The sequence below is a fragment of the Vigna umbellata genome, chromosome 3 (genome assembly GCF_029865625.1).
Source record: "Vigna umbellata cultivar VRB3 chromosome 3, Vumbellata_1.0, whole genome shotgun sequence".
In the NCBI taxonomy this organism is placed as follows: domain Eukaryota; kingdom Viridiplantae; phylum Streptophyta; class Magnoliopsida; order Fabales; family Fabaceae; genus Vigna; species Vigna umbellata.
The window spans coordinates 19,076,354-19,099,510 of NC_142167.1; the positions used below are offsets into that span (position 1 = coordinate 19,076,354).

The following is a 23,157-nucleotide window of genomic DNA, read 5'->3' on the forward strand; positions in this document are numbered from 1 at the left end:
AGACAATTATCGATCAATTTTATTTATGTTTGAAACCAAAATAGTTTAAAACACTTATTAATCACGCATATGGGCAAACAAAAAATAAGTGTTACTTTTTTTATCTTAATTAAAGAAAAAAGTATTACAATTAGACAACACAATCGAGAATGCACAAAGAAAATCGTTTCTAATTATTAGGATATTTATAGTAAAAAAAACTCAAAAAATATTTTAGTTTACATTGATCTTATGCAATATAATTTAAAGCAACCCTCACAAATTTTGTTCTAGTTATAAAATCTTAAAAGACCCACTTCTATAAAATTTTATTTGCCTTTAAATTTTCTACAACTTAAAAAAGTAATTTAATGATTGTATTAAAACGTTAATTTAATGTTGGTGTCAAATGGACTGATATTAATAATCATTTTTATTTTTTATTTTATTCAAGACTCCGCCGTTATTAACTTTAAGAACTTAAAGTTATGAGTATGCTCTAATAATCTTTTTTACGTAAAAAACTTTTACTATAATGTTTTTATATAATATTTTTACTCTAACTATCTTAAATTTAAGATTGTTGGAATCACTACCAATCTCCAAACCAGGAGCAAAGAAACTCAAAAATATAAACATTTACATCACCAATGATCACCAGTTCCCAACACATTTTGAATTTTAATGACACATTGTTTTTATTCTACTATCCACAATTTATGCATTTTGTTGAATCAAAATTCACTGCACAGAATGCACTATGTTTGAAGAATGTAGCACACAGCCCATGCCACATGGTTTTTTAATAGTTCGCCACTTACAAAGAATATCAGCATTTACATTTTCTTTTTCATATTGCAATCTTCATCCTGATTCATTGGTAGTGTGTTTAGAAAACAATGAGAATCAATTTCTCCTACAAAATCATTATATGACAAGGAACGAAGATGTAGAAACAACTATTTCTTGCTTGTTCCTGCTTTCCACATGGAGTTTATAATTGATTTTGGTCAAACTGAAGCTAATCTAAACATAATACAATTAGATTGCGATTACAGAATACTGCAAGAGAGGGTATTCTGAAACGTGATTATATTTTCCGTATCCTTTTTCATAGGGAGGGGACTCTTTTTCAATTGTTAGCTATGTAAATATATGGCGTAATCGAGCTCAATAGCATATAACAAAGCTGAAACTTTCTTCTTTTGGCTATCTCACGTTTTTAACCATTCTTTTCATACCGCTGAAAGTTGTCATGATAACGCAGAAGCCTCGATTTAAAAACAGGAGAAATTCTCATCAAATATATCATGAACTCTTTCAAACTGGTGAAAAGAACATCAACCATTCCATCAATTTCGGATTCATATTGCTCGTACACAAAAAATCCCATAAATGCGAACACCAAACCTACACAACAACGCAGATCGAGTAAAAATGAAGGTACACAAACCAACAAAGTTCTAGAACTCATATCAACAATTCCATACCTATGCCTATCAATTTTGTCAACAACTTTGACAAGAAGATCTTCATAAGGTAAAGAAAAACTGCAATCTGCATCAGTTAAACAAATTAAACATGGAAGGCAATGATGCCCGGAATCTCTACATGGTAAAACTTTATTCATGGGTGAATTATTCTTTCCTTGAAGCCAACCTGGCAAACAAGTATGTATGGCACAAGCAAAAGGGTGACCCCGGAGACCAATTAGTAATAGAAACTTAGAACCTATTTTTCTAAAACCAAACAGCAGATCCACACATTCTCAATAAACAGATAACTTAGATTATAAATTTTAAGGAAAAACCTGCATAAATTAATTAGAACAAAAAAAAAGGCATTTTCGCCTTTTTCTTTCTAATTTTGTTTACCTTGAAGAATGCAGACCAGTCTTCCCCATGGGCCAATCTTCTTATTATTTGAAAACCCTTATTCCAGAGATACACTGTGGTTATAACTGAATCTTTCACTACCGCATCAGAGATCTCAAAACAAGACAAGGGTATCCTTTGTATATTAAAACCAAACCTGTTAAAGTGTCACACAGTTCGTACTATGAGAATGATTTATTTCTCCATTGAGATATAAAGGTACAAGTTGTTAAGAGGCAAAATCCCCAAAACAACTTTTAAGTGTTCATTAAATGTACACTAAGTAATTCCTGTATTTGGCATCAACTTGTGGTGAGATCAGTAGCTCTTACGGCTGATACACCACATTACTCTGAAAATAGTTCATTTAAATAAAGAAGCTGAGGCTGGAACATATCTAAGCATGCCAAACCAGAAGGATGAAAACAGAGGGGAGGAGAGGTGACCAACTATAGAAGCATAATTTCAAATAAAGCAATTTGTGCTATACATGATTTGATGGCAGAAAGCTATGTAAATTTGTTAAAATTTGTTAAAAGAGAGAAATTTAAAGTCTTTGTGAGCATGGACTTACAACTTTGACGGCAGAAAACCATGTCCGTAAGAAAGTAACATAGCAAGCAGCAAAAGTTTTGCAGCAGATGATATAAAAGTTCTTCCAGAAAGGAAAAACCAGTAAAACAACAAAACCAGCACAACAAAATATGTAAATGATTTCTTCTCGTCTCTCCACAATAAAATGTCAGCCACTGTAAAAATAAAGAAAAAATTATCTGGCTTGGCAATGTTACAAAATATCTATGATTCAAGAGTTAACAAATTTACTCCCAAATATTTTCTTTAATGATCTATCACTCAAATGTATTCTACCAAAATGATTTTAAAATGATTTAAATTTAGATCCATTTGCACATCAATTTTAGAGGGTTCATGATTATGACCCAAAGACTCTACAAACCCAGTGCTGGTTAGTATGGATAGAATATAAAAATAAGAAAAATAAACTACTGAAGTGATCTGAGGGTACACTTGGCAGGGAAGGCAAAATACGGAGAGCGGTAAAAATAGATTGGGATGGAAAAGATTTTTTTCCCTGTCCTCAGCGTACAGTCAAGAGAAAAGCATGGGCGAAAAATCAATTTCAAACCACTTTTGTGTTTAATAGGGAGAGGTTAAAATTTGGTACTGAATGCAAACCCAATTCTGCACTTCTCTGAGAACACTGCCACTTTTAACTTGTACCATACAAGTGCAAAGAAAATTTCATTGGAGCCAAGCACACCCTAAAGTAAACAAAATATCAAAACATCTGGGCAAGCTTATGACCAATGTATATATGCTTGGTGGTGTTGCCCTTAAACTTATGTCAGGATTAACTTGATCAGATAATTTGCAGGTTAAAATTTAACTATTATAACAAGAAGAGCCTCGTATGTGCATGCAAATAAGGTATACATATAAATATGCTCCAAGTCAATTCATTTCCATGAAAAGTTGCTTTGACAAAAACTAAAGATAACAAACCTTCATTGATGCATGTACACTGTAATGCAAGATAAAATATTAAGTTTTAACCTTTTCCTCCACCAAGCAACTTATCCGCTTTTGACTGTTCAGTGGAACTGAAGCTTCTTGATAAACATGAGTCTTTGGATAAATAAGAGAATGATTCTATTGTTAATGTGACTCCTTCCTGTATTGTCCAATATCAATAAATATAAATGCAAATCTCAATAGTAAGAAATTCCAAGAACATTGCCAAGTAGAATATTTCACTCAGCTTAGAAAATAAGGTAACATAGAAAGGAATATAAGAGTCTAACTCGTGTATTTGTATGTGTGAGGCATTGGAGGTCTGAACATTATTGAAAAGGGAACAGCCTTATTTTATTTCAGAATCTTAATTTTGCTTTTTTGGAGGTTGTTGAAAAGTTACACCTCATATAATTCAGTTATCACTAAGTAACAAGAATATATGAGATTTCACTAGTAAAAATTTAAAAAAGAATCAAGAACAATTAAACCTCGAGGGAGACTATTGGTGAGTATCCAATATGTTTGTGAGCTTTCGTGCAGTTGAAAGTTCGGGTGTATGAAGCTAACTGAAAAAAGTGAACTAATAAAGGATAGCTGAAGTATCTGGATCCCAACTTTTCATGTGACCACTTTAAAACTGATAGAATATATTGAGCCAATTTAGCCGGAAGTTTGACATATGGCCTGCAATTCAAGCAAGGATTTTTCTGACTTAGTCCATAAGAGGTCATAAATCAGCAATAAAGAAAAAACACAAATAGCCTTTAGCTGCCTCCAGCAATAAATGAAATAGAAAACCAAAGGAGCAGAATATACCAAAGAAGGAGCTGATTTGTTATGATATCTCCTAAATTGGCAGGAAAAGGTTATTTTAATATAGCTTTTGAGAAAATAATATTATAAGCTTTTTTGCCCTTCTAAAACTCCCGGATACTATATCATACCATCAAGTAAAACATACACAACTAAACACCAGTGACATCAGAGACAATACTACGCCATTCATATATCAAAACAGGCTGCACAATTTCACCTTCGATATCCAAGACCTTCTAACAAAAGCGAAAGAAATTCCCAGAATTCTATTGGCTCATTATTCGTGATGAAAAATGCCTGCATGAAAAGAAAAATACTTTGGTATGCATGAATATCAAAACAGCACAACTAGTGAGTTCCATATATACAAACCTTTCCTGCAACAGAAACTGTTTGGAAATTTAGGGCTTCTTCGGCACAGATGTGGGCATGGGTAACATTTTCAGAAAAGGTGAAATCTGAAAGATTATCACCAGTCCCTATAATAAACTGAAATGAGAGATTGTTACTCTAAAATAAGACTTTACCCCACTAGATGAGATCAAAAAATATAAATCACATGATATATGAAACCGTCAACAAAAGTTTTATCCCACAAGGTGAGATCAGCTACATAAATCACAATTCAACTAGGTTAAAGATCAAACTATTAGGAGTTGGTTAATTGCGGTTACCTCTGGCCCGTCACATTAGCATTCTTTTTGGGGGGCTTCGTTAATTGCAATCTCAAGGGTGGTATTCTAGTCTCACACCAATTAGAGATATAACTTAAAGAAGCTTTGAAGTTTGGGTAGTCATCATCTTACAAGCGTTTTTTTGTAGAATTGACTTTGACCATAAGTTCAAATTCTACGAATAGGAAATTTTGAACTTGGCTTCATATGGAGCTCGAGAGAATTTATAGCATATCCAATAATCAAAACTAATGAAGGACCCAAAATTGTGGATTTAAGCATGATAGTCAGTGTGAAATTAGCTTCGTCATCATCCTCATATCCATATGATAGAGAAAGATAGAGAGAGAGAGAAAAAGTATTGGTGTATTGATTACTGTACAAATAACACAACTCTAAATTAATTACAACCAGATTATGAGAATGGTAAACGTTAACTTTTTGTAAAGCTTGCATTAGCATTTATAAACAACCCAGCCCCCCCTTTTTTTGACAAAAAGAACACTACGAAGTAAAAAAAAAAAAAAAAAGAGGGTAAAAAGAAAACTACCTTTGTAAAACCATATCTTGCTGACTTGAGAAAATATGGTACAAATTCTGTGTCACCAGGTCCAAAAACATTACTAGGACGAAGAGAGCACGTCAATAGGCCATCAATGTCATTGACACTCAGGATCAAAGATTCCGCTTGAGCCTTAAGGTCACTCAACATATTGTCAGTCTGCAATTCCCACCCTCCCATTAAAATGCTTAATCATTCGCAAACGAAAAACATCTAATCAAGCTTTTAAAGGGTAAAAACTAAAATACTCTTCCAAACTTGACAAAAGTAGAACCATACTTTCCACGGATAGGCCAACGACTCATCTCCATCACGAATATCATGTAAACCATCAAATACAACATCCGCGGAACTGTTATATATTAGGCGTTTCACTCTACATTCTCGGCAAGCACTAATTACATTCTTGGCTCCTGAATAATCGAACATCAAATCGCATAAGAAAAAGCATCTAATCTACTGCAATTAACAGAGCAAATGGCAGAGTACCTTGAACTATTAGCCTGTAACAAGTATAGAAGTCATTAACATCAACGCCAGCAACATCCATAAAAAACACAACAGAAGAACCTCCTAGAACTGCACAAAGCGCATTTGAAGGCTGGTATCAGTTTCCACAATTGAAAAGAATTGAAAGAAAATGAGGTGGATACGAGTGTGATGCACAAACACGTGACGTAACAGAAAGGATTGTGGACCTTTGACAATGTTGCATTTATCGGTAAGGTCGATGTGGAAGTAAGAAGCGCGTGCGGAAGAGAGAGCTTGCGCGAGGATGGACTCGGAGTGATGGAACTGGAGAGAGTGAGCGGAATCGGCGATTCGGACGATCCAGTTACCGAGTTTCAACAACCTGAGGACCAATGATCTTCCGAGGAATCCTCTGCCACCTACAACCACGCACGTCTTAGGGTTCAAATGTGCGAACCGATCGTCCACCGTCATTGCTGCCAGAGCGAACCGATGAACGCTAATGCTGTATTATACGTATTTATTGAATTGAATTATTCATGTGCAAGGTTGTTAATGTGATGTGAGTGCAAAAGGAGATAGAGAGAGAGAGAGAGTGAGGGAGAGAGCGAGAAAGAGAGTTAGTTGCTAAATTAACCTGTTGTTAGTCGTGTTCTGCGTTTCCTTTGGCGCGGAAACTGTTTCTGTGTATTGCAAAGCAAATCGCACTGAGAGTGGGTGGGGACCCTCTTAGAATCTTTTGGACAAGGGAAGGGCGAGGGGTAATAATCTGATCATGACGCTTATTAACTCTGATGTGATGCTAATGCCACACAACAACCGTACTAGCCACCATTACATTTGTTTCTATTATTATTATTATTATTATTATTATTATCCTTATTATTGTTGTTAAAATTGTTAGCATGCCGGGGCTAGTGCTTGCATAATTTATGTACTTTTCTGAGACGTGAAACAAAAGACGTGAACGTTACGACATCCATCCAACTGTATCAAATGGGAAGTGGTTAACCAAATAATGATCCTCTGTGGTGATACCCACAGATATGAGATGACATGGGTAGGTGTATTGTTTTTCTGGGCACAGCAATAGTGCATAAAGTAATTCTGTCATATTCGAGAAGGATGATGATTATGTTGTCTGTTTCTTTGAAGAGTGGCGATTAATGCACAAGCTATTGCAGATTCGGGTTTTGGGTGAATCCATCCATAAACCTGTGAGTGTGAGAGTAACAACCCACCATACTCCACAAGTCTCTGTCAAAATGTTAAGCACGACTTTCTAAAGTGAGTACTACTGCCAATGACCACTACAAGAGCAATATACACAATCTTCAACGACAGGTCACGCGTATAAACAGAATACTTGAAATCATATCCATGCTTGAAAATATTATTGTGATGCTTGCATCCTCTATCCTTAGGTTTGAAGTCAAACGATATCAATTGCAAATATTACGCATTAATAGCCGAGAAGTCTGTTTATAAAACAGTAGACCAATGAACTGCTTACGCTAACATTTCGTGCCTTTGTGGTCTGCCTAATAAGATAAATACAAGACGATGCCATTTGTGGTCTGCCTAATTACTGTTAAAGCCTGCTCTTATTTGTACAGATTAGATTTTTAAATATTGAAAATCTTCATGTCAAACATGCAAAGAATGGTTCAAAATAGTGAAATACCACTTCCTCAAACATTCTCAACATATGCATATGCTAACACAAGGGCGTGTCTTAGTGATGATCTTCTGCCATGCATCATCATGCTTTCGACTCCCATCATGCCAACAAAACTGAAATCTAATTTACATTTCAAATGAAGCCGAAGAAAATTTAAAAAATTATATTACGATATCACCAAGTAAATATTATTCCATTGATGGATTCATGAACCTAATCTATACAGAATAAGTATCTTTTAGAATTTTAAAATTTAATTAAGAAATTCTAAAATTTATCCTTTGCTTGCCGAATAACACCCAGGGCTTCTGCATCATCTGCGGTGGCTACAATATTTAGCTTTTGCCGGATTTCCATGCTCCATGTGCGAAGGAATGGATTGCAAGCCTTTTCCATCTTAAGCGTAGTTGGAATCTAAGAAAACAATAATAATTAGGTAAAAGAAAAACTCAAGATTCAAATCAAATAGACCAAGAACTAACAACGCTATGTTAGCTTTTAACAACTAACAACGATAATCAAAGTTATGACATGTTAGTGAGGAAGATCTGCCAGAGAGGGCACTTGAAAGTTGAAACCATCCATAGAAAAAGCTCAGTTCTGGAAATTACCGTGGGCAAGCCCTTATTTCTAATGTGAGCTACATGGGCAGCATAGGATTGAAGTTCCTTGTTTTCTGGTTCTATGGACAAGGCAAACTTTGAATTACTCTGTCAAATTTAAGAAGCCAAAGTCAATGTCACAGCAATTAGACTTGGAAATGAAGCAGGGAACATAATGAAAGTAGAAACAACTAACCAATGTATATTCATGACCGCAGTAAATACTTGTTTCATCCGGCAACGACATTATTCTTTTAAGAGAAGATAGCATCTGTATCATTGAAAAAATTCTCGATAATTAAAGATAAAACATTACAAGCTAACAAAGCATCGGACTTATACAAATTATACATTTGTAATAACATCTACAAATCAACATCCAACATTCAACTTACACAAAAAATATCATGACTCAATATATGCATAAAAAATGATAAAATAAAAGATTTATCCTTGTGTAACTGACACTATACAGATGCAATTCAAATCAACCTGTTCAGGGGTTCCTTCAAAGATCTCTCCACATGATAAGCTGAACAAGGTGTCTCCAGTAAAAATTGCTGCCGATCCTGGAAAGTAGAAGCATACATGACCTGCTTACAGCACAAACAGATAATAGATTGAAAAGGTGAGGAGTAGTAGGTTGAAGTAAAGAAAATCATATCAAGAAAATTAGCAGCAACTAGAGCATATTAGTTGCATAGCTAAACACTAGAGCACTACCCAAAGCAATAACCCATAAAAAGGTTTACAGAAAATCCCTACACTATTGACAAAATAAATCCTGGAGTCTAACTATGGGAAAGAAAGTCAAAGACTAGAATTCTTTGAGGGCCAGATAATATCATGCTAAACCAAGAAGAACATGCATGCCTTCAAGTAAAAACCATGAGCTTAGTCAATATAACAGCAAACAATCTAATAGAGAGTTTAGATTCCCTAGGAATTGAAAATTGTTGAGCAGAATAAAAGAGCGAAAGTAACAAGTAGATCTGAGCCATTTTTTCAAAAATTAGCTTAAAACATATCTAGTAGCAAACAAACTAAGACGATTTATTTTGCAAATGGACAATGAATATGACCTTCAGTGTGACCAGGTGTAGCTAATATATGCACCTCATGACCTGCAAACATCCAGTTATCTCCATCACTCAAATAAATATCAATACCAGGAATTCTTTCCTTGTCTATTTCTGATCCAATTACCTGTAAGATGAGGAATTTTTACAAATAAATCTCCTCACCATTTGCTGATAACACATTTATAATACTAATAAAAAGTATAATAAACTTTGACTCAAGATAAAAGACGTACCTTAGCCCCGTACCTTTCTTTCAACTCTGTATTTCCACTAGTGATATCATGATGGTGGTGGGTGTTCAGTATGTAAGTCAAATTTAGATTTTTCTTACTCAAAGCTTCTATAATAGGCGCAGCTTCGGAAGGATCAACAACACCAACTGTCCCCGTATCCACATCATGTAAAAGATATGCATAACTGTCCCTAAGGCACGGAACCTAAAAATAAAGAAAAATGAGATGATTAACAAAACATACTAAGATTCCAGCACATCGCACCAGAACTTATCAGCACGAGTGAATGAATATTAATCTAATTGCATAATTAAAAATGAGTGAGAAATTTGCTCACCAATTCAATCTGCAGTGTGGAAGATAGATTCACTACACTGCAAAATTGATCTACTCTCAACGACCGACTAGCTCCACGCAATGTTTTTAACGGTATAGAAAATAATCGCATAAATCCATATAAAAGACCTTTCCGCAAGCAAAGTTGTCTCGCATCCGGCCACACGCAAAACCCACTCCTTTCCTACAAGACAGAGAGTAATAAACACATATTACCAAATAATGTTGATGATCATCATAATAATAATAATAAAAATAATCATACAAGCACATCAACACACATAGAGCTACACACAAATGCAAAAGTAAAACCACCACCAAAACACGTATACAAAAACTCACAATGCCTGTGTGAGCAACACTGTTGCCATACTAGATTATAAGAATTTCACCGAGAAAACTCCCAAACACAAACAGAAAACCGAATTACCTCGAAATAAAACTACTGTCAAACATTTTCGAAATCAGAAAGCAAAATCAGTTGCAATCAATTGCTTCCAACCAAAACCGAAATCCTTGTGAGAGATCTACACTCAAAACATCTGGTATACAAGAAAATTCATGAAATCAAATAACGAAGATGGAGACTCGCACAAACAGTCAAACAAAAAACAATAAGAATAACGTTTATTCGATGTACGGTAGTAAGATCTCGGATTGGAGGGGAAAAATCAGTTAAAACAACAATAATAATAAATAATAATAATAATAATAATAATACCTTAGTTTCACTCATCGAATGTGATGCGAAAGAGTGGAGTTAAACGAGGAGAGAGAAGAAAGTGAATTGTTACAAAAGATAGAGAGAAATAGTTCGCATCAGGAATCCATTACTGTGAACGAAGGAGAATTTGCCGATTGAATTGTGTTGTTTGAGAGAGAGAGAGAGAGAGAGAGAGAGAGAGAGAGAGAGAGAGAGAAACCCTAGAAGAAGCGGAAGAGAGTGAGAACGTGGAATCGATGAAAGAGCATTGATCTGATCGATGATGAGATGAAATGTATCTGAATGAATGAAACGGAGTGGAACGAAAAGAGAAAGAAGGAATGAAAAGAGAAGGCAGTTGCATTTATTTTACGTTGACACAAACACTCTTCTTTTTCTACTGTTTTCTTGAAAACGATTTTGCCTTTTCCCCCTCCTACCACCTTTTTACTCCTACCAACCTTCCTATTATTTTTCAACCTTTAATTATAATTTTATATTCTCCATAAACTTCTCAAATTATTAAATTTCAAAATACCATATGGCTAATTCTAGACCTGAAAAATTATAAAATTTGAAATACGTTTTTGTAAAACTTTTTTCTTTTAAATAAAAAAATAAAACTAAAATAAAAATTATAAATTGAATTAATAAAAGTATTTTTTGTTCTTGGGGGTAATTTAAATGGGAAGAAACAACATGACTTTGTTTTCCGTTGATATCTTGGATCAAAGGGACCCATGTTTCTTTCTCCCATGGTTGTTTAATTTCCAACGGACAGGTTAAAGATTCAAAGTTTTCGAAAATGGTAGATCATGTGAAACCACTAAACATTGGATTAACCATCATAATAATAATTATTTTTACTAATCACCACTACAATCAAGGATATTGTTACTATTGGGACCAAACAACTACACCAAGATTCTTGTTTTGACTTGTTCAAACGTGGTAACCTTTCCTCCATAATCTTCAATTGTTTATAAATATGTTCTTCCTCTTTTATATAATTAAGAAATGGAGACAGAAAATGGTGTGAAACATTATTCCATTCACACCAAAATCTGTTCTCCCTAGAAAGAAAATAAGTAAAAAAAATGTATAATTCAACAATTAATACTACTCGATATAACGTACTCCAATCTCTCACAAAAAAAATTAAGTTAGATATTGTTATTATCCAAACAATTCAGTCATGTCAATATAAGATATTATTAAATATATTTCAAAAAAATTTCAAATAACAATATTTATTTATTTATACATTCCATCGATCCAAAAATATAGTATATTACTGTAGTATTTATTTTATGAACATTTATGGTATTAATTCATCTTAACTCCTTTAAGAAAACAAATAACCATCAACCCTATTAAGTATTGGTCATTATTTTATTAAAGTTCTTGAAGACTTTAGTGTTTTAGGGTTGAGGTATTTTATCAATATTTAATTTATCTTTCCTGCGAGCTTATTTATATTATTGAGAATAATTTTGTAAATTTATATTACTGAGAATTAAAAGTTTTACATTAATTAAAGATAAAACAATTTTATAATACATAAGTGAATATAAATTTTGATTTTATAAGATTAAATTAGACTTAAAATTATTTTTTAATACATTTAAAAACTTAATTACATTATATATCTAATATATATATATATATATATATATATATATATATATATATATATATATATATATATATAAAACTTCTTTTTATACCATTTCATGTCATGATTAACCACTTTTGGTAGAATAACGAATAACTTACTAATATTGAATGAGTAATGTATGAGTGCTTAGAGTGTTAATGGGCTTGCTAATTAAAATTTAGTAAAAGAAAAACAAAATCAATTTAATAAATAAAGTTGATCAATATATTAGTCTATTTATTACTTGGATTCCACAAAAGTTGATTTTCAAACGTTGAATATATTAGTTTAAAAGTTTAAGAATTATCTCTATTAACTTCAAAATAAATACAAGTTTTGCCCTTATGTTTTACATATTGTTTCTTAATCTTACCAACTCAAATAATTTAATTCACATATTGGAATTATTTAAAAATATTTCAAACTAAATTAAATAGATATTAAAATAAATTTATTTAAAAAACTGAATTATTAAAAAATTGAATTTAATTATTATATTAATTTATTATTAAAATCTGAATTTTTAATAATTTAATTAATTAACTCAAAACACGATATAATGACACATTTAAAGTTTGTTTTTTTCAGTTGTAAAATTATTGAGTTCAATTAAAGCATTATCTGTACAGATGTTATCAAATAAACTTCCACCCAGAAACTGAATTTTCTAAAGAAGTGCGAATGGACTAAAGATTAAGTGAAGGGCAAAATTATGAATGACAAAAAATAATTAACATTTTCTAACATTTAAAAAACTACAGTTAAATAAAAACAGAAAATATTTCTAAATTCTATATTTAAGGAAAACCAAAAAAGTAGATATTTACTGTCAATAATTCCTAGTAGTATCGAAGACTTGGTTGACTAAATGCACATTTTTTTACGAATAAAAACAATGTTAGGCATCGAAATCAAAAATCAAACTCATTGGTCATAACATTAAAGGTTGAAATGATTGATAGTTAGTAAATTAAAATATATTTCTTTCATTTAAGAATTTTGAATGTTTTTATCATAATTTTGTAGTAAAACAACTAACAATCATAATTTGAGAGATGGAATAAAAGTCTCATCAAATGGGAATAAACACTTCATGTTTCTTTTGTTTTTGTCCTTTATTTTTTGTCACAACCCTTAATTTTTTTATGAGTGGAAGTCACGTGTCAGTAGAAGAGTATCAGAGCTTCAGATAGTGAAAGACAGGTGTGCAGCGCTGAGTGGCCGATCGATTTTAGTGACGGTAATATTTAAGGCTAAATTTCAAACTTCGTGTCACTTTTCTGCATGCACCTTTTATCTTCAATCTTCTGAACCTTCCATTTTTTCCTCCTTCTCTCTACAATCTCCATCTTCTCTTTACGATTTCTCATCCTTTTCTTCTTTCGATCATCATTCAGGCAACGTCTGAGTATTTATGGTGTCAAGAGCTTTCTATTGCACTTAAGTTGTGGTTTAAGCTGGTGAGTACTTCTCTTCTTAGACCGTTCGTTTTTTGTCACATCCAAACCTAAATTTTGATTGCATGAGTGTATTATCTCATTCTGATTGCAACTCTGGTCTTATATTTGGTTTAGTTTTTAAATCAGTGAGCTCTAAGTGTATAAGACTGGTAGTGGTGAACCATATCCTGCATCTGTGAGCGTTTGGCTACGTTTAGAGGTAAGGGAAACTTATATAATTTGATTATGATTTCTTGTTCTGAATGGTTGTATGTTTGTTTGATCCATGGATGAATATGAGGTGTTGTTTTTAGTGCATGTTTTGTATATATGAGTGTATGAGTTACAAATGATGTGAACTGGCTGATATAGGGTTTGCTCTTAAGTATGTAGAATTATGTATAATCATGTGGTTGTCACTGAAAGTCATTATTGACCATTCGATTTTTATTTGAGTATTTGGTCTGTACTGGATTCTTCTTCTGTGGAGAATTTCAGCTAAGGACCGATCGGTTTTCTCTTAGAATACTTGTAAGTAAGCGTTCAGTTTAAGTATAGTTTCCTCTTTATGCTTCCTAAACGGTTTAATTAATGTATTCTATAGTACTTACAGTCGTAGATGTTACCTTTATCCTTCATTGAAAATAAGTGTTGTGTAATTGAATATATATTCATTCATTTTGATTTAAGTTCAGTAGTGCTCGATTTTGAACCAAGTGCTCGGTCTTTATAGTGGTTGGTCTTTAACCAAGCGCTCGGTATTTTTATTATACCCCATTGTGTACTCTATTTGAACTAAGAGTGTTCGGTCCAAGTCAATAGTATTCAATTAAATCTTGTAGGGTTCGGTTTAAGTTCTCAAGTTTCAGCAATGGTTATTATGATTTTCGGTTAAGTCTAAATTATATATAATATTTAGTATTCGGTACATTCTTAGGAGTTCGGTCTAGTAAAATACTGTTCTGTAGTAACTGTTGAGTAGCAAGTAAACATCCAAATACTATCACTAGTGTTCAGCTTCTGATGAGTCTTATCTAGAATGGACCGTTCGGTCCTGTACAGTGTATAAGTGGAAGATCGCTCGGTCTTGCACTAAGTGTTCAGCTGCATTAGTCTAGAAAGTATTCAGAACGTTCGGTCTTGTCTCTGGGGTGGATGTTATTGTTCAGTTTTGGTTTCATATGGGATCTGTTTCTTTTGGTTCGGTTTGATTGTATTATGGAATATAAATGGAATGGTATGGAAATGAAAGAGTATTCCAGGGAGGAATATCTCATGAATGGTTATTGAATGGTAGAGTATGAATGTGGTTATGTTTAGCTGGCGGTTATCCTGATATTCTGTGATTACTCATTCTCAAGTAAAGAGGAGTAAGTCACGTGTAAGAATGGCAGGAGGTCCTAATCCATAAGGTGAACTTGGACGGAACGAACTAACCTCGGGTGACAGCTGTTGAGGGCATCCCAGCTATTACATCACCCAGGTGCAAAAATGTCGTAGCTACATAGAATTCATACAGTCCGGACAGTCAGAGTAAAGTGGTCGGTCATGGCATGCTTTGACGTGAAATTTTGATTGGAAGTGCATGATTGGATGTTACATGATTGTGTATTGAATTATGTTAGATTTATGTGAAGTATATATTTTACTGAATTAATTAAATTACATAAGCTTATCCTATTTTCTGTCTTGTCTGTTTTGTCCGTTCGGTCATTATTTCTGTTGCAATGATCATCCTATGAATGTGAGCAGAAAGAGAAGAGTTGCTAGAAGAGATCCTGGAAGAAGTGGAAGTGAAAACTGAAACATAGGACCATTTGGTCATTAGGATTGGTCTTATTTTGTATAACCGATCGATATTAGCGTAGTTTTGGTAACCATTCGGTCTAAATTGTGCTTTTGTAAATCTTAAAATTTTTAATATTTTTGTAAGGTCGTTCGACCATAACTGTACATCTTATTCTCAGAAATGAACGGTTGTTATCTGTAAATATTCTAAATATGGTTTTGTACTATATTTTTGGGATGTTATACTTTTATATCTCTAGTTTCTACTATTTGAATTTCCATCCTTGAAGGTTTTAAAAAAATGTAATAATAATGAATAAGAAAAGAATCAGAAAGTCCAATAAAAAACATGTTTAAATAAAATAATCTAATAAATTTATTTTTATTTATCCTTATTTCTTTAACAAAAAAAATGCTATTTAAAATTTTCCACAATATTTCACTTGAACCGCTTCCACTAAACAAAGTAGCTGAGCGTTATGTTTTTCTGAATATACTTTTTCTTCAATAAAATCAACAAATAAATAGTAGAAATATGTTCTCTAGTGTTTGTAATTTTTTTTTTAAATTAAAATTAAATTTTAGTTATATCAATGTTTATATTTAAAAGCAAATTAGCATATACAAAATTACTTTTGTATATATCCTTATTTTGTTCAACAAAAAAAAAAGCCTGTTTGAAAATTCTCCACAAAATATTTCACTTGAAGCATTTCAACTAAATAATGTAGTAGATCATTCCTTTTATTCTATTTCTTTTTAATATACCCTTTCTTCAATAAAATCAGCAAATAAATAGAAAAAGTGTTTTACTAGTGTTTGTAAGATTATTTTTTAAATCAAAATTAATTTATAGTTACCTTAATATTTAGATTTAAAAGCAAAAGTAGTAATAAAATTTGTTGTTAAATCTTTTATCTAAGCAAAAGAAAATGTAAAGTTGGTTTCGTAAAATTAGATTTGAATTTAAAATAACTTCTCGATGTAAAATTACATAAATAAACATTTATACAAAATCAAATTAATTAATATATAATTAATTAATATATCTAATTTCCAAATGGATCAGTTGAGTAAGAGAAAATAGATATGCATCTTGAAATGGTCAAGTCTCAATGGTTTCCTAAAAGAAGTCTCCAATGCTTAATTAATCCATAAATAACTTTTATTCTTAGCAATGTATACTTGTTTGTATTATCTACAATTATATTCTCTCTTTCAGATTAATAACAAATCTTATTCTATTACTAAGAATAAGTACATCCATACATATATATACATACATAACATATATATATATATATATATATATATATATATATATATATATATATATTAATTATTAATATTTTATCAGTAAAAAGGCTCATTTTTCTTTCCAAACTCATCATTCTAACTTTATAACTCTTAAAGTATATTTCCAGAGAAAGTTAAACTCAAAAACTCTTCAGAAAGTTACTTTCATCTAAGTCACCCTTATAACTTCTGCCCTAATATATTATATAAAGATTGCAGGAAGATTACCAAAAAACAATTTTTTAATTCTTTCTTCTTTCTGGGTTACAGGTTGAAAAAGTTCAAATTCCATGTTCAGAACAGTACCAGCTGACCAGCTGTTTCCTAATAATAATCCAAAAGAAATGAGGTTAACATAATGACTGCCACCCATTTTTTCAGATGTTACAATTCAGTACAGCTCGGTATGGTCGGTGCAGTTGCAGCTTTGGTCCTACAATTCACAGCACTCTCTAAAAACTTCAAAGATGCATTTTATTGCTGCAATCACACAACTGCCACCTACCCAGACTACACCTTTCAAAGTTCATCCTGAAAGAGTCAAAGTCCAAGGAAATGCTTATTTACTAAGGGTACTGAAAATGAAGACTGTCCCTTACCAAAATAATTGAAAGAAAACGAAATTTCACACAATGGAAAGATCTTACAATGCATCGAACCCAACAGCAGCTCAAGCATTTCAGAAGTTGTATTTTGTATTACAAATTCATAATATATTATTTATCCTTACTACTTCCACACGAATGTAAGAAAAAGTATCAGATGTTTATGAATCATTGAATTCATATTTATTTACAGAGTCCTGTCAACTCATGACAAGTCATGACTCAGTGTGCTTTTTATTGGAAATTACCTGAGAAAATTTGTTTTTTTTTTTAAATAACAAGCAATAATTGAAGTGGAACATCAATATGAACGAAAGATAGAAAAAAGAGTGACGGTGAGTGTGATATTGCCAATGGAGACACTTTTATGCTTACTTCCAGAAAAATTCAGGAATTTATTTCTAAATTTGCATATTTAAGTACAACAATGTTTTCTTAAATTGATGTTTGAATATCTTCTTTGTTTTGAACGAATTAGGACTGAAAACATATAAGGAAAATTCAATCCATTCATTATGTTAATCCACTTATTAGGTGAGAAAAGTTCAAGACTTATTATGACGATAAATAGTTTGTCCTATTTAATGTGAAACTCTTTCCAGAATCAATGCACACTTTGCCACTTTTTGAGGTGCTGATCAGATACAGACTTCACCAAATCACACCTAATGATCACAGTCAGAAGGTATACATTTCAAGTTCGAATAATTTTTGTCTTTGTTTTTGCGTGTGTGTGTCAGGTAATTGAAAAATATCTTTATTGTATTTGATTTGGATATGCAAAAGGGCTGATATCTATCTAAATGGCAACGTGTTATGGGCAGTGGTCATATCATACCCAACTCGAGTAAACCAAGAATCACAATATCAGCAGCCAAAGTTCACACAACACATCATTGCACGAACAACGGAAGCAATAAAGTATTACGAGGCATATTCACATAAGGATAAAATAACAAGAGAATGTTAGGCTTACATGGTAATCATACGTATCGTGGGGATCCGGCTGCAAAACAAAGTTTTGACATCAGACTTTGTACTTCATAAGCGATATAAGTGATCAGAAATCCATTTGAATTAGAGACCAAACAATGTTACATGTATTGGCCGGAAAACTTAAAAGAAACCACGAAAAACTGTTAATTTCTCTCCTAAAAAATTTGGAGGAAATTTGTCCAAACAGGTCATTTGCTCCCCCCTACTATTAACTCCTACCGCACAAAATAGAAGATAAACCAAAACCTTTACTGCAAAGTTAAAAAAATACACTCTAGAACAGTTTTTGACGGCAAACGAGAACAAAAACATTACCCTTCGACGCCGCCTCCTGTTTCCATATTTATGATCCCTCTCCTTTCTCCTTTTTTCACCCTCTTCTCGTGCTCTCTGTGCCTCCTACACAATCATAACATCAAATGGCATTGATATTGTACAAAGCAACATGACAAATATGATAATCACACATTAAAATTACTGCTGAAGCATTTAGGCTTTGAATGGTCACCTCTTCTTCCCTAGCCCTTCTTTCTTTTTCTGCTTCTTCAAAAGCTTCTTTTTCGGACTGAGATTTCACACAGAAATGAGAATGCAGATACTAAGTTTCCTATCTGCTACAGACTAAATAACAGATACGAAGTCTACAAGTAAAAGCTCACCTCTCTATTGTTAGCCATAAATTCATCCACAACCTGCTTTGCATACTGCGGATCATCACAAATTAAGATGTTGTCGTAAACTGAACCTGCCTTCACCTAAAATTTCAAAAGTTAATATTGCCACACTTCAAATATTCAATAATAGATAATTTCAAGTATAGGTAAACTTCTGGAAATTACAACTCAGGGTGTTTGGGTAAACAATTTAACCAAGCACTTGTCCAATAATTTCTTATTGGATGGCAGCTTGTTCAAAAGTTTATGAAGCTTACTGTAATAAGCTTAAAAGAGGTAAATAAAGGGAATGAGCCACTTTCATAAATTAAAATAAGCATTTCTAAATGCTCCTTCAATCTATAGAGGAAGAACTAAAGGTATGTATGTATAGACACACACACACCTGCCACACTTCAATGCCCACATACTTAATTGGCCTGAGAACATAAAGATCGGGATCATCCTCAAATTCTGCAGGAAACAACAAAGGTAAAGCAAAACCAGAAGTAAAGATCACGTAACTACACCAATTGCTATACATAAGTTTATATAGAAGATTTCACAATAAATTTGCTAAACATTCATGCAGAGACCTAAAAGCTTAAAGGAATGCAAGGCTGTAGATATTACTAAAACCATTGATACGTCAGTTGCCACCTAGTGAAAACTATTAGAATACCATTTTAAAATTTTCTTGTCTTATCAAATTTTTCCCAAGCCAACAACAAATGAGCAAAATCCCACAGTCTAAATCCATATAAAATTATAATGTCAGTACACATCGTATTTGTAACAGTTACAATTAAACATAAATGACAAAGCCTAAAAGTGTAAGCTAGTTATTTTGTTTGTCTTTACCAGAAAATTAATGCATTGACTCTTCCTTCTTGATTCTAAAAATAGAAATCACCATAATATAAATAAATCTACCTACCTGGGTTATCAATCCATGGAATCTTCCACTTTCCTTTGTAGTTGGGATTCTTGATTTTCTGCAGTTCAACAATTTTCAATGATTAGAAAACCTAAAAGAGCAATGACTTCAACTTTAAATGTGTGGCATTAAAAACCTTGCGTTTCCATGGTCCTTTGTATGCTGGATTAGGAACCTTTGAGGGCTTCCATAGTCCATCATCATCATCATCCCAGTCAGCAGGCTACTCAAACAAAGAATAACAGAAGAGAAGGAAAAGAACATTCATAAATCCATGCTAAACTAAGTCTTCTGTCAATAATTAAAAAATATGAAGTAAACAAATCAACCTTCTTGGCTTTTGGATCAGGAATTTCAGCTGGAATTGAATCATATCCCTGCAACATATATATATATATATATATATATATATATATATATATATATATATATATATATATAAAAACAAAGCAGAATGAAGCATGTAAAATTGTAACTAAAAATCCATCCGCCAGTATGTGTGGCCGAAAACCTTAAGCAGAGGTTGGCTATAAAATTTTCATTGGAAAATAATTATCAAGCTGATGTTTCATCATTATTAGAATCTACCACTTGAAATAAATAATCTAATACTTGTATCAAGGGACTGAGGGAAAAATAAGAAGTATCTGCAAAAGTTTGATACCATTTATGATGCTTGATGAGACTTAAAAGAGTAATTAATAAATACAGAAATTGTTCTCTTTTTGTTGTTGACACTGGAAACCTCTTCAATACAAAATAAACAGAATTTTGCTAATAGCCCAACCAGATGTAGCAGACAGTGTTTGCACAGTGGTTGCGGTAGCACAGACCATGAACCTTCTTGCAAAGTAATTGATCAATCGCAACCCAAAAAACTGATAGCAGATACCATATATTGTTCATGTGGACATTCAACTCGGTGAAATGGAAAATTCGTACTACTATAGATAGAAATTTCTAAAGGTGATCATGAAGGTTTTTCATGTAAATGCAAACGCTACATGCAAAGGTGAAGGTGTTTGGCAATCTTGATTAAGAGTTTCAAATCACCAGAAGAGGATTATGGTGAAGAGGGGAGCAAATAGTACCTCTGGTTTGACATCATTAGGATCTTCAATGTACTCTCTATCATCCCAGTCTGCTGGCTGCAATAGTTAAAATAAAAAGTTTCAGACGAAAGCAAATTGATAGATAAAGATGTAAAATATACCAAAAGAACCAAAGTTTTTTCTAATGTAAATTAAAGAACCCCATAGAATGATTGTTTAAGTTGTTTTTTAATGTATGACCATTGAAACCCCCAGAAAGTATTGACAATAACAATGCAGATCATATACTTCGTAGGTAATTACAAATATTCTTAATTAAAACAAGTCAAGTCTCATAGTTGTACCTTTTTTGCTTTGACATCCTTGATTTTCCTCGGAGGAAGGATGTCCCAATCTGCATACATGCTTCCCGAATCTCTTTCCCGGTTATCAACAAGGATACTATAAGAGGCATCAGGCCTTAGAATAAATGTATAGAAATGAGTCAATTTATCCGTTTCACATTGCAGTTCCTTCCTAATAGGGTAATTCTGCCCTTGGTATGATAGTATAAGATGGAGCTTCTTAGTCTGTGTGCCACATATATCTGGTCCAAACATCAAACTGCATCAAGCAAGACAAATCAGTTCACTCTACTCACCAGCACAGAGACAGACTAAATAGAACACTGAAGCGTATGTTTCTACAACATCAAACAACAAGACGCCTCACTTCAATTAAAATAGGGGGATAAAAAGAGAAACATTTAAATGTATAAAACAAATAGCAAGCAAATGCGGGAGTAAGCGGTTTGGATTAATTCCTCAACAAGCTCTCACTAGAGAAAAAATTAAGAAAGTAAAATGAAATAAGTTTCTCTGAAAAGTTATAATTAACTTATGCACTTAATAAATTACAGAAATTGTCTCGTTTAGTTATTCGACAAGTTATTTTTAGGTTATAACAAAAACTTGTTATTTTATTTCTTATTATTTTTCTTCGACCAAAATTGCTTACAACAAATTTATTCAAAACCTAATCTATATAAGTAAACTTAAAAAATACATTCACAAATACTCTTTCTAGCACTTTTTTTTTGTTAGCTAAATTTTATTAAAATTTACTGAACAATTTGGGTCCCACCCTCTATCTAACAAATGAAGTCTCACCCATAATTTCACGTGTCTAAATAAATATTAGCCAAGCTTTGAAAGCATGCTGTTAACATTTCTTGATATAGGATACTCCATGTACATAGAAGTTCATCTTCTATTTGTAACCAAGTTAGCAAAGAACATATATTTTAAAACATAACATGAGAATTTGACAGACAGACCTATAAGGGGTATCACCACCAAACTTCTTCTGATTGACATAACCAGAGAGAAGTTTGATGTAACCGCCACCGCATTCAATGTCCTGCTCCAACCTAATGGAATACTGCACCACAAGGGTTCTGTCCTTGTTGCTAAACTCGGGTATCTTTGCAGATATGGCAAAATGTTTCGCATCGTTATGTGTTTGAAGACCTGCAAAAGAAAAGTTTCACCATCACCATCATCATCAGCATAGTAATAATAACAATAACAATAATAAATGTGATCAACAACACAATCCAATTAACTTTTTTGTTTTTATCTTGTGAATAAGTTAATTATGGATAAATAAATTTCAATTTTTTTTCTTCATGTTTTCCATGTTAGAAGTCAAGATCGTCTTGATAAGTCAGTAGTATGTGAAATAGTTTATTATTCTAACCAATGTTGGACATGTGAGATTAATGAATTGAAGATGAATACCTTTGTCATCAGGATCTCCAGACCATTTCCCTGCTGTGTGCTTGAAGGTACCTGCTTTTCCCTCGCTCCTTTTCCAGTCCGACAAAACCCAACGGCTCTTCCATCCATCTGAAGCAATCAATCAACAAAATTAAAAATCTCCGAAAACAGTGGAGTCTGAGGTGAAGTGAAGGGTGAAGATTATTATGATTACCTTCGAATCTCTCTTCGAAGAAGATCTCAGCGAGTGCAGAGTGAAGAATCAGAAGGAAAAGCAGAAGCTTGAACATCTGGGTAGTGCTGCCATTGGCCATCTCATTCCTCACTGCAATGGCAACAAAAGTTGCTTCAGATTTCAGCTCAGAGTGTTGTTGAGTTGAAAGAGTTGCCACAAACGAATTTAAAATCACTACGGTGGAGGAGTGGTA

The 23,157-nt window shown here is 32.7% G+C and overlaps 3 protein-coding genes across 7 annotated transcripts; all 3 read right to left on the minus strand.

Moving 5' to 3' along the window:
* Positions 1-879: 879 nt before the first annotated feature.
* On the minus strand, positions 880-6,543 carry LOC124823132 (3-beta hydroxysteroid dehydrogenase/isomerase family protein). The gene is made up of 12 exons (XM_088110879.1): positions 6,140-6,543; positions 5,931-6,020; positions 5,721-5,854; positions 5,430-5,600; positions 4,578-4,694; positions 4,423-4,502; positions 3,878-4,073; positions 3,429-3,546; positions 2,428-2,602; positions 1,854-2,010; positions 1,470-1,536; positions 880-1,389 (listed from the first exon to the last, which is right to left on the minus strand). Exons 1-12 carry the CDS (start codon positions 6,384-6,386, stop codon positions 1,202-1,204), a joined length of 1,740 nt encoding a protein of 579 aa, XP_087967005.1. The 5' UTR covers positions 6,387-6,543; the 3' UTR covers positions 880-1,201.
* Positions 6,544-7,730: 1,187 nt separating this feature from the next.
* Positions 7,731-10,930, minus strand: GLX2-1 (glyoxalase 2-1). Of its 3 annotated transcripts, none has more exons than XM_088108223.1 (8): positions 10,770-10,930; positions 9,848-10,030; positions 9,511-9,714; positions 9,278-9,401; positions 8,688-8,788; positions 8,392-8,466; positions 8,205-8,303; positions 7,731-8,007 (listed from the first exon to the last, which is right to left on the minus strand). In XM_088108223.1, exons 1-8 carry the CDS (start codon positions 10,911-10,913, stop codon positions 7,861-7,863), a joined length of 1,077 nt encoding a protein of 358 aa, XP_087964349.1. In that variant the 5' UTR covers positions 10,914-10,930; the 3' UTR covers positions 7,731-7,860. The 3 variants fall into 3 exon arrangements, with proteins under 3 accessions (XP_087964349.1, XP_087964347.1, XP_087964348.1); XM_088108221.1 differs by lacking the exon at positions 10,770-10,930 and adding an exon at positions 10,568-10,728; XM_088108222.1 differs by lacking the exon at positions 10,770-10,930 and adding an exon at positions 10,277-10,388.
* Positions 10,931-16,953: 6,023 nt separating this feature from the next.
* LOC124823137 (calreticulin-3) lies at positions 16,954-23,157 on the minus strand. 3 transcript variants are annotated; one of them, XM_047295276.2, is made up of 14 exons: positions 22,944-23,156; positions 22,751-22,858; positions 22,288-22,480; positions 21,317-21,575; positions 21,012-21,068; positions 20,250-20,297; positions 20,057-20,143; positions 19,921-19,978; positions 19,390-19,457; positions 18,990-19,085; positions 18,839-18,895; positions 18,646-18,729; positions 18,311-18,340; positions 16,954-17,260 (listed from the first exon to the last, which is right to left on the minus strand). In XM_047295276.2, exons 1-14 carry the CDS (start codon positions 23,041-23,043, stop codon positions 17,249-17,251), a joined length of 1,257 nt encoding a protein of 418 aa, XP_047151232.1. In that variant the 5' UTR covers positions 23,044-23,156; the 3' UTR covers positions 16,954-17,248. The 3 variants fall into 3 exon arrangements, with proteins under 3 accessions (XP_047151232.1, XP_087965948.1, XP_087965949.1); XM_088109822.1 differs by lacking the exon at positions 20,250-20,297; XM_088109823.1 differs by lacking the exon at positions 16,954-17,260 and having other exon boundaries at positions 17,292-18,340; positions 22,944-23,157.

Coding starts and splice junctions, on each gene's coding strand:
- LOC124823132 (XM_088110879.1), bottom strand. CDS start 6,386: ATGACGGTGGACGATCGGTTCGCACATTTGAACCCTAAGACGTGCGTG. Junction 6,021..6,139: donor TAAATGCAACATTGTCAAAG/GTCCACAATCCT, acceptor CGCTTTGTGCAG/TTCTAGGAGGTTCTTCTGTT. Junction 3,547..3,877: donor CACCAATAGTCTCCCTCGAG/GTTTAATTGTTC, acceptor TGGACAATACAG/GAAGGAGTCACATTAACAAT.
- GLX2-1 (XM_088108223.1), bottom strand. CDS start 10,913: ATGCAACTGCCTTCTCTTTTCATTCCTTCTTTCTCTTTTCGTTCCACT. Junction 9,715..9,847: donor CCACACTGCAGATTGAATTG/GTGAGCAAATTT, acceptor CTTTATTTTTAG/GTTCCGTGCCTTAGGGACAG. Junction 8,008..8,204: donor GAAATAAGGGCTTGCCCACG/GTAATTTCCAGA, acceptor TTGTTTTCTTAG/ATTCCAACTACGCTTAAGAT.
- LOC124823137 (XM_088109823.1), bottom strand. CDS start 23,043: ATGGCCAATGGCAGCACTACCCAGATGTTCAAGCTTCTGCTTTTCCTT. Junction 21,069..21,316: donor AGGATGTCAAAGCAAAAAAG/GTACAACTATGA, acceptor TAACTATTGCAG/CCAGCAGACTGGGATGATAG. Junction 19,086..19,389: donor TGGGCATTGAAGTGTGGCAG/GTGTGTGTGTGT, acceptor TTGAAATTTTAG/GTGAAGGCAGGTTCAGTTTA.